Source organism: Coloeus monedula, assembly GCF_965178545.1.
Source record: "Coloeus monedula genome assembly, chromosome: Z".
NCBI classification, from domain to species: domain Eukaryota; kingdom Metazoa; phylum Chordata; class Aves; order Passeriformes; family Corvidae; genus Coloeus; species Coloeus monedula.
In genome coordinates, this window is record NC_138822.1 from 63588406 (window position 1) to 63605323 (window position 16918).

General features: G+C 37.6%; 1 protein-coding gene across 5 annotated transcripts in view; it reads right to left on the reverse strand.

Moving 5' to 3' along the window:
• Positions 1–8270: 8270 nt before the first annotated feature.
• Positions 8271–16918, reverse strand: part of ERBIN (erbb2 interacting protein) — a 119378-nt gene continuing 110730 nt past the window's right edge. For all 5 annotated transcript variants that reach the window (XM_082301463.1, XM_082301460.1, XM_082301462.1 and 2 more), the window contains 4 exons: positions 15878–16087; positions 14719–14811; positions 14050–14124; positions 8271–11419 (listed from right to left, as the gene is read on the reverse strand). In XM_082301463.1, the coding sequence (XP_082157589.1) occupies positions 11312–11419; positions 14050–14124; positions 14719–14811; positions 15878–16087 (486 nt within the window). In that variant the 3' untranslated portion in view covers positions 8271–11311. The remainder of the gene's footprint in view (positions 11420–14049; positions 14125–14718; positions 14812–15877; positions 16088–16918) is intronic.

Consider the following 16918-nt stretch of genomic DNA (forward strand, 5'->3'; position numbering starts at 1 on the left):
ATAGGGCGGGACCGGCGCGGGACCCAGGCCCCGCCCAGGAAGAGGCGCGAGCCGTGGGAGGCCGTCCCTGCTGCTCGCTGCTGCGCGCGCGCGGCGGCCCTGGCGAGCCTGTGGGCGGCTCGGGCCCTTCAGGAGCGAGGCCGCGGAGAAAAATGAGATTTCCCGTTTAAATGCGCGTTTGGTGGCCAAGTTCAGTAAAAGTTTAATCACCCTAGGGAATAAACCTTTGAACACAGCCTATGTCTACACAGGAAGGGCTTGTAATAGAACGGGTTGTAAATGCTTCTGTTATAAATTGACTGCGAATCTATCCCAATGAAATTGATGTTGCCTGCAGTTGTAGTTCAAGTTCTTAGAAATTATATTGGCTGGAGAAAATGAGGCTGAGCACTTCGTGTGTGGGTGATCACTATTAAGGATCAAACTGCAGTCTTCTCTAGTGATAACAGGTGTGCATCTTAGCACTGAAAGGTTTAAGGCTTCAGGCTGTTCATAAGACTTTCCATTCCCCGAGCATGAGCTGAGAAGAGATTTAAGTATTTTTGAAGCTATCTGGGATGAAAAACAGTGCAAATTTGTGACAGTTCCCTGAGCAAGTAGGTCAATTGTTACAGAATCTCCATAGATAAGTCTGGGTAGTGCTTCCTTTATTAATGCTCAATACATTACAGAAGTGTAATTCCAAGCAATTGTCAGAGATGTATTTTATTTAATAACGTTCATGAATATGTTTCAGATAGGACTTATTTCAAAATTGTTATCAGTGCACTCATTCTCTCTTTCTAAATGAAATCCATATTCAAAAAGTACAAGACTTAAATCCTTTCAGCCATTCTGGTAGCTTCTAATTATCTTGAGAGAAGCTTCCAGATATTTTGTTGTATATTGTGGAAAATGAAACTGATATTATTATTCTATAATAGGAACCTTACCTAAAGTTTTCTTATGTTTTCACTAGTACATCTTATCCAAAGATGGTTAGCAGAGATGTAGAAGCTATTGCTGCTTTGAATATTCTTATCCTTTCTCCTTGCATCTCTCAGTGGAGGGTCCAAATTAAAAATGAACTCTGAAATTCACAAAGAAAAGCCTTGTGATGTCAGAACTGACTGGGATACCCTTCTTCAGGTAAAGCTTGTAACGTGAAATTCTGAACTACTGGTTTGCTCTCCAAAAATAAAGCAAGCAAAAACACTGTTTAAATTTTTTAATTGTCAGTCCCTGTCAGAGTACAAAATTAGCTTGGAAAATAAATGAATTTCTATTTCAGGAAAAATAGGGCAAAAAAATTAAACCAATCCCAGACCCCCAAAAATCTAATGCTGAAAGCTTTGGGTCACACATGCTGCCACTAAAAGGCTGGAAGCAGACAATTACTATTTTAGTCAAACCATTCAAAATTTAAAGGGCTAAAGAGCACTGCCTTTCATATAATAAACCAACCCCCCCCCCCCAAGCTACTTAGAAAGAAAAAGTTAAATAAAAAGGGTAGACATGCAGAAAGGGAATCATACAAGCAGTGCCCTAACATCCTCTCTCTAATCAATGGCTAACAGACCTGCGTCTTACACACTGCTGTAGGTCTAGAGAAAACTTTGTCTGTGATCTAAGTAAATTAATATGTGTACAAGTTTCAATTTTGCTCACCTGTTTTTACTTGTTAGTGACTGTATTTGTGCATGTAAGTAAAGCTTCAGTAAATAAATTCTTTCACCTTGCTTGTCAGGTTAACTAGCAAAGGCATTCTGCAGGCTTTTTAAGGTAAACTGAAATTCCAGGTTACCTGCATGTAAAGCAGTGAAGTTGTTGAGTAAGAGTGACTATTAACCAATTGTCTAAGACTGTATTTTGTGATCTTCCCATGAGGATTAAATAGCATTTACTGGGAAATGTTAATTGCAAGTACCAGTAGAAGAATATTGGCAATTCTGAAGGAAGTTACAGTAAATGCTGTTTTAGAGGATCCGGAGAAAAGTCTTTTTCATTACAAGAAGTCACCTTTTAAGTAGACAGTAGGTGGTCTGATAGAGGTGGACTTGCTGAGCGTGCAAGGGGAGGGAACTGAAATCATGTGAGGTAAAAGAAGCATTAGAAAGCTTTCATTAGCTTTCTTTAAATGGAACCTTAAAGACTTCAAAAAGAATGTTAGCCACAGAGCTAAAAATTATTTGGTAAAAATCTAATAGTTCTAAGTTTTAAGCAATTTATGAGAAGTAAAATTTAATTTCCGGTTCAACCGGTGGCACTGGTAAAACTTGCCTCTGGAAATCTAAAGCCCTTGAGACTAACGAGAAAGCTCGAGCAAAGATGTACCCATGGCTGAGGAGAACCAGTTGAAAGGAATTGTTCACACACAAGATTACAGGATGGGATGTTGGGATGTTCCTTCGAATGTTCAGGAATCTAGCCAGTGTCCTGTGAGACCACCTCTAATGATCTTTCAAAGTCATAGTGTTTGGGGAGGGAGGTGTCAGCCCTAGATTCCAGATGGGAAGAAGGAGCATTGGTAAAATTAGAGGCAAATCAGCCTCACCTCAATCCCTGGGAAAGTGATGGAGCAAATTCCTCTGACAGCCATTTTAAAACATGCTAAGGACAAGAAGACAACGGGGAGTTTTGAGTACGGATTTATAAAGAGAAGACTGTGCCTGACCTGGTAGCCTTCTGCTGCCATGAAATGACTGGCTCATGAATGAGGGGAGAGCAGCTAATACTGTTTATCTTGACTTTCTCAAGACTTTTGTTACTTTGTCCCATAACAAATCCCTTAAAGTATTTTTCTCTGACTGCTCTTTCGAAAGCAGTACTCGAATGCCACTAAAAGCCAATATATTTGTATAGCCTGTGCTGCCTAAGTTGTTCTCACACATAGTAACTTTACACCAGTTTCCTTATTGTATAACCAAAATGTCAATGTTTTGTGTAGATTAGTGATGCAGAGCACAGGAAACCAATTTCTCTTCTACAACATGAATGTTCTTTCTCTTGTGAATTAATCAAGAGGCATAATCTTCGAATGCCAGTCTCCTACTACTCATAGTAGACTGCCAATACAAACTGACTGCTGATAATACTCCTATTTTATGTTTTTGCTCAGACACGTGCTCCAGTTTCACAGACATATGTTCACACGTCAGATTAACTTGAACTAACTTTCAAATACAGACTAACCAGAAAATGTTAACTTCATAACATTTCACAGACAACAGACTTTATTTTAAACTCCAGCAGATACACAGTGCTTCCCAAGTACAAGAACTGGCTTTCATCCCCTTCCCATTGTTACACCTTTCAGGTTTATTAGCTCTTGTTTTTGTGTATGCCTTAGTATAATTTATGGAGTCTTTTAAAGAAGACTCATGTAGAACAGAAAAACATCTTACAGAAAATAAACTCTTAGATCTGTGTAGTAATCCCCAATCCACCATATCTGTAATCCGCAAAATTATATAAAATTATTTGAAAAGAAATTATAAGACCAATTTTATATACCTACCCAGAAAAATTATAAAAATATTTTTCCCAGATAAAATTTCTAGAGTAGTAATTGTTTTCCCCAGATGAAAGTTTATCTGGAAATCTTAAAATCCTGCCTATAATGAGATTAACAGATGAATGCTACATGGTCAATGTAAGCAGCTGAAACCAGTTTAAACCTCCTGCCTCTGGATGGCAGTCAGCTGTAAAAGTTAGCATTGGTAAACTGAAACAGCTGTGAGATTTCTGCATCTGCTTTTTATCTGTTTTATAGCAAACACATGAAAAAATTTAGGATTTAGCATAGCACTATCCATTAGAAGTCATATTAGCAACTCTAATGTTTTACAGTGACATTCTTCTCCCCATAAAATTGCTTGTATCAAAGATGGAGTACTTTTTCTTGCCTTACAATTATTTTTAAACTTACTTCAAATAAGATGAGGGAGTTAGCTGACAGAGATAGTGTTGTTAACTCTGAATCTCCAAGTACGTATTAACAAAGGAGGAGTATCTCCACCATTGAGAGACCGGGAAAATGCACAAAAGTGGTTTAAGATTTGAGAATCTTCATGTGAGAACAGATTCTTCATCCAGTTACATTTCAGGGCAGCATTTCTTCAGTCACTTATGAAATCCAGTATCTGTTCTGCAGACAACGATTCTTGGATTACAGAAGCATTTTTCTTCAAAAGGGGATTTTAGAAAACCCTTTTTTTAAAGCTATATAAAAGTCTACATATCAGTAGATAAACTAACAGTTTTATGATAAACTTTTAATACCCATATGTGTGACAATGTATGTGTTGGGAAAGCAAATGTAAAAACTCGGCTTTTAATTTTTTTTTTTTTAATTGAATTCAGTGTCTGCTAGGAGATCTGCTACTTGCTGTTTTTGTGGCAGGACATGCAATTGGAACTGTTTAGGTAAGTGCCCACTGGAGCGAAAAAAGTACCTTTTTTCTTTGCTCTGAGGTTACCCTGCTGGGAATCACAGCGTGTAATTTTACATAAGGGGAAGCTGTTTTTAAACCTCAACAAAACCTGTCTGAACAAGGTAATTCAAAGGTGTTGAATAGAAAATTCTGGAATTCACTGGGGTGCATTTCTTCCCTTTCCAGCCAGATTTTGTAGGAGCAGGGCAAGATCTTTTCTTCAAGGCAGAAGAATATAATAAAACCTTTATAATGATGAAGTTTGAAAACTGCAGTATAACTTGGTGCAGATAAACATTAATGTTTTACTTCCAACTTTTATTTGAAAGTGGCATAAAATAGGCATTATTACAACATGAAGTGAGTTTGGTAAATAGTAACACTAAAAAAAATTTTTGATGTCTTTAGATGTCTTAAAATATAAGCACATAATGATTAAAACTGTAATAGATTATCTACATTTGCAATTAAAAAACACCACACATCGCTTACTGCAGGATCAGAAAATCACGCAGTGTATTTTCATAAAATTAAAATGCAGCAGAAAAAAAAATTGTTGAAGTGTTTTATCTGTTTGGAGGCTTCCAGCATGGTCTCTAACCCTTGCATGCATCAACTCCAGCCTCATCAGTCATTGCTCATGACAGTTAGCAAATGAGACAATTTTACATTATTATTTCATTTTTTCCATGACTTAGTATTATGTCAGCCAACTATTTACTAGTAAACCTCAGTTTCTCTGTAGTGAAGCCACAGCTTTCAGCTGAAGTAGTTTTTGGTGGAAACATTCCCAGCAAAGCCACCTTCTCCATATTCAAAACAAGTTGTTGATTATTCTATTGTAAGTGGAAATTCTTGCAGATGAAAATCAATCAAATATGCCAAGACATTGATGTTAAGAGCTGTGGCACAATATTTTCAAATCCTGTATTTTAAGTGCATACTTATAATTCAGTAGAAACCTCTCACCCCTTTTTGTTAGTTTTTTGTTGTTCATTCTTTCTCCAAAGTTTCCTTCATAAATTATCAACATCAGCAGATGAATGAGAATTTCTCTGTAGAGCATCTGGTTCATCTGCTACCAGTTTGTCTATTAGAAGACAGTCCATGAAAGGTTTGTCCCAATCAGTATTTTCACATCTGGCAAAGAGTGAATATTCTGCCACAGTTTTTTTCATTACTTTGAATAATACTGAAGCATAAACATTTCAGCCATTTGCAGCATCCAGCCATGCCTCATGAAATGGATGCAGTGCGGAGCTATACTGCCTTTGTGTTATGCAACTGCTAAAACAGATGTTGCAGACTACTGTGATAAGAAGTTGAATTCCTGGTGCTCTAATATTTGGGCCATGCAGAAAAGCTTTGTTACTTCAGCAATGTGACTTTTCATGAGGAACTCTTCTTGGCCATCTCAGGAAACTTACCAGCCTAGTCACATGCTCTCTTGCGTGTTCTTAGTGCACCTCTAAAGCTCTTAATCAGTATTGATATTAATATGAGGGGCTGAAAGTGTCCTGGCTTTACAATCTATATGTTAACTGAATCTTTCACAGCTCAGTAATGTTTATCCATACTTGCAAATTACCTTTGATAGGCACAAAATTCTGTGCATAGTATTTCTGATGTAGTTTAAAATACTGAATTTAGTGCTCATTTCATGTTTTCCTTTAGGCCAAGCAGGTGCTACTTTTACCATACTTAATGCTTATCCCCAACACAAAGCAATAGTTCAAATACTTCAAATAGCAGAATTGAAATACAAGTCACATTCTCGTAGACAGTATTCAGGAAAAGCAAACATAAGAAGGCAAAGAGCTGGAAATCAGGGAATGCCACAGAAAAGAGGGTCTGAACTGCAAGGAGGTGTCAGGTACAAGCCAAGGGGGGTCACAGGGCTGTGGGCCTGGGGAAGCTCTGGCTTGTAGCGAGTATGGTCAGCAGCTCTTGACGCAGGGTGCCTGGAGCCTTTGTTGCAGCTGCCCCTGCTTGGAATGGGTGATGCTCCCACCCTTTAGCTGGTGCTAGGAGGAGGCTTGTTGGATCAGAGGGAGTATGTAGCCCCCCCCCCCATGACCTTTTGTGCAGGATCTGTGCTGCTGTTGGAGAGCTGTGCTGCTAAGGAGAAGAATTTTGGAAGTCAGCAACCTTTGCAGCTTGGGGAGAGATAGGACCTCCTCAGACCCTACTGCTTCAAGAGCCTTGGGCCCCACAATGCAGACCTGGGCAGTCTGTCACTAGCAGAAGCACATGTGGAATACCAGTGGAAGGCAATAGCTGGAAATTGGTGGCTTCCAGCACTGCATGTAAGGCTCCTACTTGTAGTGCAGTTTTAACAGTGTAACAGAGCTCCTGTTTCAAGGCAGTCTCCTAGATGCTGCAATGGAATCTTCTGTACACATTCCAAAATTGAATTTAATCCATGGCAGCAAGGATACCATACCAAAAAGTACACTTTCTCTCTGAGTAAGTGCCTTCAGGCAGAAAAACAGAAGTTACAGCCAGTATTCTCAGATGCTTGATGAAAAAGCAAACTGTTGAGTTATGAAATAATGTCCAAGTAGGGAGCAGATACAGAAAACCTAAATAACAAGGGGCCCAATACTCCAGGGTCATCAGGGCTGTAACCTCTTACAGTGGGAATCAGTTTTCTGTGTAGAAGAGGTAGAACATAGCAATAGTGGTATATCAAATCCACATATACAAGGAAAAAAAGACTATAAACTATTTGTGTTACTGCATTGTTGTGTGATTTCTAAGAAAACTGGATGTAAAGCTGAATTTAGCTCTCCTGTGAAATTGTGTGCCTATCTCTTTAATTTCCTTACCACCTATTTCTTTTTGCCCTTGTACACCTCTTCAGAATGCTTTCAGCATACTCTTAATTTTAATCCTACTCATTGACCTAGGCATCCCTCTCTATCTACTTAACTTGCAACTAAAGTCCTCTCTTTGTGACAGAAGCCACTCACTGCCCTATCTGATTTCATTGCAAGACCGGGATGCCGTGGGTCTGGCTGAGGTGGAGCTCATTTCCCCACAGGAGCCCTCACAGTGCTGTGCTTTGCACTGGTGGCTACAGGGGTGTTGATAAGACACCACCGTGTGGCTACTGCTGGACACCACTGGCACAGCACCAGCGCTGTCTCCCCAACATTCTGCCCCCCCATCAGTAGGCTGGGGTAAGCAAGATCTTGGGAGGGGACACAAATAGGCCAGCTGATCCAAACAGACCAAAGGGGTGTTACATACCATATGATGTCAGCCCAGATAGAAAAGCTAAGAAGAGGATTGAAGGTGAGGCATTTGTTTCTTACGATGTTTGCCTTCCAAAGAAACTGCTACCCGTGCTGATGCCCTGCTTCCCAGAAGTCGCTGGACATCACTTGCTGATAAGAAGTAGAAAATAAAATTATTTATTTTCTCTTTGCTTGTGTGTGCAGAAACTTTCGCTTTAGTAGACTGCCTTATCTCAACCTACAAATTGTTTTCCATCTTATTTTCTCTCCTGTGCACCTGGGGAAGGAGTAGTGATAGAGCAGCTTGGTGAGCACTTGACATCCAGCCAAGGACAACCCACCACATGGGGTTATTCACAAAAATACTTCTTTGTTGTGAAGAACCCAGTCTTGCAATGAAATCACCTAGAACAGACCTGTGGACACTGAGATGCACAGAGCCAGGAACACAAATATGACTTTACTAATGGATATTTGATGGACTACTGAGGTCTACAAAAACTGTAGATGAATAAAATACTGTTATGGAGAATTTCCTAGTACTTAAATAATTCAATTTCACACAGCTTTAAAGAGCATTAGTTTATTATCTATTCTCCATGTGTTACCTCAGAAACAGTCTTATTATATACAAAAATTTGGAATGTTGAATAAATGCTGATCAATAGAAACATTACATAGCTGTTGACAAGGGAGTATTTCTAAACAAGACCAAAATAATAATGCATGTTTGATTCTGTGTGTTGCTTATTGCTATGTTTGTGTTGATAGAATGCTTTCAAGTATGTACACTTTTTTTTAACTTGTCCAAAAAAGAAATAAAAAAAAAATATTTACATAATAAATACGTGGGAGACTTCATCTTTTCATTACATCAGTTGAACTGATTCTTTAATGAACTATTAAGAATAGAAAGAATTAACACAGTTTGCATCAATTCATTGCCATGCTGAGTAACTTAGGCTGCTGATGGATTTTATTCTATTCAAAATGTAGTTTACAATGCATTCAAAATGAAAAGTGCCGATATTGTCTCTCCTCCTGTTGAATCCTGGCTGGACTAGTTCAGGAGACATCGTTCTCCCACTCCCCACAAAATCATTTAATCTGACATGTTTACCTTCACACACTGACACTGACAAAACAAACACATTTCAATTCACTGAAAACTCAAACATTTAGTGAGTAAAATCAGCATTATCCATGTTTTATTAGACGATTAATTTGCTAACTGACGGAAGACAAGCTTTGGCCAAGTATTTCCACAAGAAGTACTAAACTTCTTGCTATAAATCTCTACTTATATAGTTCTACCAGCCGAACAGTTTTTGGTAGAATTTTTCTGTGATACATAAATCTGAAAATTAAGTGACACAACAACATTTAAAACTTCTGTTACCATTAAAGCAAAATACAATACAGTATAATTTCTCAGTGATATATTTAAATGTACTGCAAAATGTATACAAAGTCAGTCCAAGATCAGTAAAGAATCAGTTCTGCTTTTTGGACTTTTCCCTTCTCAAAGATACAGGTTTTGTAGAAGACCAAGGTCATTTAGGACTTGTCTGTATGTATCCCCATTAAAAGGCAGTGTGTGATAAAAATAACATGATTAAAAGTAATGAACATGTGATGTGAACATTTGCATTTTCAATAAAAAAATAGAAACTAAACAACAACTAAACACTGAAGCCTGCCATTATATAGCTATGTTTCTCATTCTTTGAGATTAACAGCACACAGAAAATAAGTGAATTTTATCAAAATACAGCACATTTCTGCTAATTTATCAAAAAAATCATTTTCTATGTAAATATTACTGAAAATCAACTAAAAACAATTAAAATATACAAAGAGTTGTTAAAGGGTTTCAATTAAAATTATTAGAACTATACACAGTACAATAAGCAATAGTTAACATCTTTGAAAGAAGTGCAATAATATTGGAGTTCACTTATTAAAAAAGTACTGCCTGTTTATTACTGCTAGCTATGTATAATTCCTTTCTCTTCCAGCTCATTGTCCCAAAACTAAAGGAAGCTGGTGTTTTTGCTAGTTTTATTAAAAGCATTTACTTTTTGGGTTGAAAAAAAGCGCTTATACCTGTCTCAAACTACCAATGTGTACGTAATTAAAAATGAACTGCAATAATTGAATATTGCTCCAATGAAAGGCTAATTATTAGCCCTGATTAAAAACAGTTATCGGTCTTCTATGGCACTTTTCCCTGGTCCATAACAACCGTGTATGAATTATCACTGCAGACTATGCAGTCTCTATTCAATTACAAAGGAGAAAGATAAAGTTAATGTTTCTGGTAAACAAAATTAATAGAAGCATAATTGAACCTTTTATACAGTAATAAGGAACAAAGGCAGCCTGTGGTAAATCACTATTACATTAATGTAATTAGAAACCCTTTAATGACTCTGAAGTGTCTAGTTCACATTTAATGTTACCTGTAGGAACAGCCCTTTAAGAAACCTCATTACAAACTGGTGGGTTGTAAGTATACCCTCCCTTTGCTCTCCATCTCAGCACAGCAATTTTCCATCACTGCTCAAAGTTTCACAAACTTGCTTTGGTTACCTAGCTCCATACGTATGGTTTCCTTTTTGATTAACAAGGCAATGCAAAGGCCAAACAAAATCAAGATGTCTTTCGTAACCTTTCCTGCATCATTTGTGTCTGTTTAAATATATATTACAGGCAACAATCTTAAAAACTGGCCATTTCAGTTTCATTTTCAAAATCTGTCAGCTTAAAATGGAGTCTTTTTTATAAAGATAAAATTATCACCATTTCCACAAAATTGGGGATTTCCATAGCAGAGAAAAATCTCTGGGCACAATTCCACAGTACAGTTGAAAAAAATAAATGTATGCAAGAAAACAACTAAACATGAATCACATGTGGCAAATTAATATTCAATGACTACATTAAGAACAAATCCTGTATAATATCACAAATTTGTAGTTACAGTCTTCCTAAAAAAACAACACCATAAGCTTTTATTGCATTTTCTATTGGTAGACGTACACTCCAGAACTAAACACTTTTTCTTCTCTCCTGATTCCAGATTTAGATAGCAGATAATTGTTTCACCTGACCTTTATTCTGTCCAACCAGCACCACCTTCCATCTACCCATTCATCTATACAATGTGCACATAGCAAAGCCAACACTTCATATCCCCGTTCGTATCTACAGAAGTGGTTCAGCGTAACACATTAATATCTGGTGAATAAAAATAAAGGCAATAAACAGCTACAGGACAGACAGCCCTGCCATCTGTCCATTGGCTACAACTGAGGCTTCACAAAGCCTTGCACAAAGTTTAGTAATGTGTATGAATTATCCAAAAATAAACCTACCATCTGTACAAAAAAACAACACAGGTTTGTTCTTGGAGGAGTGATCCTTAGATTGCTATAATGCTTAAAAACAAGTTTATTCACCATATGCATTTCCAAAATTATTTCCTGTATGTTCTCTACAGTGGTTTTTCCCCCTTTAACCACAAGTTCAGTATTTCCTGTACAAATTTTGATCATAATTCTTTTTGAATTCTTTTAATGTATAAAAATATGCAAAATATTCCGTTTCCCCATAGTCCTTCAATGAATTCTGTTGGTTTATCCCCACAATCCATAGTACTTATGAAGAAACTTCTCGCACAATGATGAGTTCCACTGCATTCTGAAAAGTCTTTAGCAAAGATACTGCTTGTCCATGATCAATATTGATGAAGCTGTATCCATTAGCCTAAGAAGAAATATTTAAAATTGAAAACGACAATCTTGTATTCCGTGTTAGTAAAAGATGTGTCATATTTCATGTAAGTTTATTTAAGCCTTAAAGTTTCTATATGAATGCAGAGAATAAATCACTGCAGATTACTTGAATTTGTACCTGCATGCTACAAAAAACTAAACTACCGCATCACCCTTGGAAGAATATAGCAAATAACCAAAAGAAAACTGAACTTTAAACTATTAACATCAGACATCTATTTCATCAGCCGTAATACAGCCACACCAAATGTACTACCAATTACAGAGTCTATTTTAAGTATCACAGTATTAGAAATGGCTTCTGTGATAAATTAAACTGTTGAGGCCTATGACAAAAAAATTAATGGCACTGGGAACCATTTTTTTGTGCTAGATCCTGAGATAATCCCCAACTTGAATTTGCCTGTGACTCTAAACAATAATGTTATTCTTGGACAAGTTTGTCTTGGCAAACACAGGCAGGACCAAGTAGCCTACAAAAGACAGGGAAAACATGCCTGTAGCTCAGCTTCTCAGAGTGTACTACTGCAAGATCATGCTCAATTCGGTCAGCAAAATGTTGCAGAAGGACAAATTTGTTCATTTAAACTGTTATTTCTTCCCGCTGTGGATCTCACCTTTTCCCCTGAGCTACTTATGTGGTGACAGAGAACTGGATGTGCTCTCTGTGCCTTAGCTGAAAGCTGCAGTTTTTATGCCGTCACTGAACGCTCGCTGTTGTTACTTGTTATAAAACCAAGGATTCAAATCTTTCTAGAGATGCAGAGAAACATTTATGTAGACTGTTCAGAGAGCAAAAGTGGCAACAACCCTTTCAAATCATAATTTGCACAGAATGTCCTAGCCCTAGTCTTACCTGCAATTATCTAGTCAGCAGTCATGTAGAATATTTTTATTAGATATACGTATTAGACATGCATTATAGTATGCATGCCTATTGAATGTTTTACAGAGAACATTGCAAAGTCAAGCATAGAAAAGGCATTTTGGAAGTGATGATATTAATTTAAAAAATCCATAGAAATCTGAGTGGCAACAAGACAGAGTGGGACTGTCATTACATCATCACTGGAATTATCACAGGTAAAAGGAATGTGCTGTTTTATAAGAAAAAAATACTCTTAGTTATGAGAAATGAAGTGGCTTTTGATGGTCTAAGCATGCCAATGCAACTTGTCCTTTAGCTCTTTTTCAAACCGAATTCCTTATTAAACAACAAGCAAAACCCAAGCAGTGCCAACATAAAAAAACTTCATTAAGGAATTTGATGGCTTTTATAAAGACAGGAATAAGCCATTAAAACTGAAGTTACCTTTCAGATATGTTCCACTTTACAAATACATAAAAAATGTGCTAACAGTTTTTTCAAAGGTTTAACATGCTTTCTGCTCCTGTATGTGTTAGTAACCCTGGGTGTTGGGTTAACACCATCCCCGTATCAGTAAGAGAACTAGGACCTCTCTCACCCCAGTGAGGAGGAACAAGCACAGGATTATTAACTGTGCTCAAGAACAAGCCATCTTTTAGTTGAACAACTTAGTCTCAAATCAGTTTTCATGTGGGTCTTTTGGCTTTATCTTTCAGTTGAAGAATTAGGCTGAGTTTTCAATTTGGCTTTGTTTTAGAAAACAGTTCACAGGATGTTGTGGTTTAATTGAGATACTAGTGGGGGTGGGGGGTCTGGTTTGGGGCTTTTTGTTTGTTCTGTTTTTAGAAAACTGAAATGCAGCAGAGTCAACTCCCAACATTTTCAGGATATGGTGAATAATTATTTTTAACAAGCTCTGCAATTTAAGGGTAGCTAGCTAGAACAATGTTCAAACATCCTGTTTGCCCATTTTGGTTAAGAAAGTAAGGCACTATGAACCTATTGTTCATTTCCCTGACCGCACCCCAAACAGCTTATGAGCTCATCAGACAACTTCTAAAAAACCTAATCCAGAAAAGGTCTGAACAGGTACAGACTTCCTAGAGAAAGGAACAACACAGCTTGCAGTCCAGAAGCCATGGCTCCTGAAATGCCTGGCTTGGCTGGCCAGGAGCAGATGGGCAGCCAGGAGGTGCATGCTGTGACCAGGCAGACAGCAGCAAGCAAAGGGGCAGCTCTGGCCAGTACTCACACATGTATGGCCTGCCAGTGGGGGAGAAGCGGCAAAGGCTGGCAGGAGCTGCAGCACGGAGGGGGATGTGACAGCAGAGTGCAACTGTGGAGAGTGGCTGCCAGGGCAAGTGCTGGTGTTCAGACAATACAGCGTTCACACAACTGCATGTCAATGACCACAAATGCAGTAATTGAATGATACAGTACAGCCTAATGAAATGCTCATGTTCCATCTCAACTTACATCTTTTGACACTTCTCTTTCGTCTTTAGAAGTGTGAAAAATGGAAAGTGAATTTGAAAAAACGATCCACCATGCTTCAGTCTGTGTCACTTACTGTCATGTTAGGCAGCAGAAAATGAAAAGCTTCATCCCAGAATATAAGAATAAATCTGGTAAAGATAGGTAATCTATCTAAAAATGAAACATTCTGCTCTTAGGTGCAAACTGAAAACTAACTGATATATTACATAGGCTAGTTAATTAAGTCATTACAATACCTGAATTATTTTATCCCCTGGCTGTAACAGCTTAGATGCAGGTCCATCTGGCTGCACTCTGGTTACAAATATGCCCTTGAAAAACAGAGGTGGAAACATTTTTACAGCTTATTGATGAAAAACAGGACAGCATCAAACAGATGTAATCCAAAACATTTTTTCAATTTTCCATCCTAAGTAGAAGAGAATGCAATACTATTCTACAGGTCTCTGGCTTTGGAGACTGCCTTCCTTTTCTGATGTTGAATATCCAGCATTGTCTTTAAAGGGTTGCTTAGGCGCAAATTGCAATCCACCTTGGTTTAATTTAGCAGATGTGTATGTCAAGATGAATTATCGACCACCAGAAATACAACTGTAGGCTAAATCACTGTCTCTTTTATAAGAGGATTCCTAATTGTACACTCCATAATTCACTATCTCAAATCTGCTAACTGCTAACTAGAACTGTGCAAGAACCACTCATCTGGAATAATCCTCTCTACTGTCATGCAACCACTGTGACCACCTACAAACTTGATTTCCCACATAATTTGTCCAGTTTTCTCCCTTCCAGTCCTGGAGTTTAGTGGTTTGGGAAATATATATACTTTCTTTTCTCCCTTTGCTGAACATGAGAAACACTATTGATCAGAAGGCTTTTAAGAAGTGTTAGTATAAAATACTTACATCATCTTCCGGTCTGAACGGATTTCCTCTACCACCAACTCCTCCTGATATACTAAATCCAAGTTCTGGATCCTTGTCCACTCTCACTCGAATCTAAGTAATTACAACCAAAATTAGACAAACTGGCTGAAACTCTACATTCAAAGCTACTGTAATGAAATTATTACCAAGGAATTCAGGTGAACAAAAGCTTTAAAATGAATGAAAAATTTTAAAAGTCGTTCAAGAGAGTATTACATCTCATAAAATTAATGCAGAACAAGACTGCAATACAACATCATGTATCATTGTAACTTAAGTTTTACTCCAATACCACTATTATTATAATCATAATCCACATGGGCTTTAAATTCAGAGATATTTTGATATTACATAGGTTACTTTAATGCCCCCAGCAAATATACATGCTCCTGTGAAAGAATCTGTTCTTCCTGGTTTTTTGCTACCTCTAGATAAATTTTGAAAATCAAACATTCCTACTTTCACTCCAAGTTCTACATAGCCAACTCTCCGTGCTCTTTCTCTTGCTAGAAGAGTTGAAAAAAATCCTTATTTTACACAGGAAGTGGACATTCTCATTCTAGCACAGCTAGAAAGCTAGTTATCAGGATTTTCTCAAACTCAATATAGAAAGAAGGCTGTTGCAATGAAAGACATTAAATGGTATAAGAATTTCTTATATACAGATCTGTCTATCGTAAATAAAACTGATAATTATTAGGCATGCATCAGATTGCTCACACTTTTTTACGGATTTTTGCTTATGGGTACACATTTCTGGAGTTGCAGGTTTTTTAAGCATGCCAGATGGAAAGTACTGTAAGTTGTACTGTGACTTTGCATTTTCTTCAGTTACTAGCTAAATAATGAGTTGAGATAAATAAATTTAGTTGAGAAATTAATTTTTAGCTCAGTAAAAAAAGTTAGCAAATTTAAGTTTCTGGTACATTCTGTTAAAATTCTACCATATTTCTCTCAAAACCGGAAGGAATGTGTGATTTGAGGAGTAGAATTGCTCTAAGATAACATCTGCTGGAGATAAATCCCTATATTGTTTCTGTCACCATCTACAGAGAAATGATAATAAATGAAAACAATGTGACAATTCACTGTCTCTGACTGACAGATGTCATACCTGTCAGATAGATTTTACTCTTACCTCTTGCTTTGCCAACTCATGACCTTGTCTCGGAGAGCACTGGGACTGGGTATAGGGAGGTTGGTGGGCAACTTTCAACATCAGATAATCAATTAATTGCTCTCTAGATGGATGCCTTGCAACTGATGATTGAGGAGGGAGATGATGGACTTGGCTGTAGTTTGCCTGAAGTCTCTGAGGCTGGCACATTTGTCCATTTGTTAAAGGCATCTGAAAAAAACATGAATACTCACGGTCATACAGTTTATAAGCAGCAATCCTCGATTCTTGCTTTATTAATTCAATACTTCTCATATGTGACTGCTCTTATTTTCAGCAACATTACTGAAACTACTCTTCTGGATCATGTACAATTATATCCATTTTGTTTAAAGTTATCAGCTCTGACCTACTGAACAAATACGAAAAACAAAAACTTAATTTGAATGCTAATTTATTAGTACAGATTAGACAGCCTTTGCTTTTAGCACTTGTTTTTTCACTGAGTTTTCCCAAACATTATTTTCTAGCAGTGCAACTGATGGTATTGACACGTGATTGACACCACTACAGTCTGCACTTTCCCTGCATAAAATTCAGAGATTTTGTAACAATTTCCAATAGATCATACAAAAATAAAAATCCCCCCCTCCTTGCCCAGCTGGCAGACTACAGGCTCTCCAAGCAGCTTATGGTGACCACTTCACAAGGAAACTCCCTGAGCAAATTTGCATCCAAGCTCAAGATTTTAGTATCAAAATTGCAGTATTTCCAGCAAATATTACTCTATTGCTAACACATATGTAATTGATTTGGTAGGTATGATGATGACAAGCAGCAGTGAGGTCACACCTGTCAAGACATACATGCATTCCAACCATGTCACCAGGAATGATGTTGAGGTGGCAGTGTTTCTTTACTGAAACCCCAGAGTTACTGCTGAGCTGTGCAGCTCTGTGTTGAGATGGGCAGCCTTCTTCCCTCCTCACCCATATGCCTCATGCTATTATCCACCCTAATTACTCACTGATTCATCTGTATGATTCCAAAAATGCTACAGGC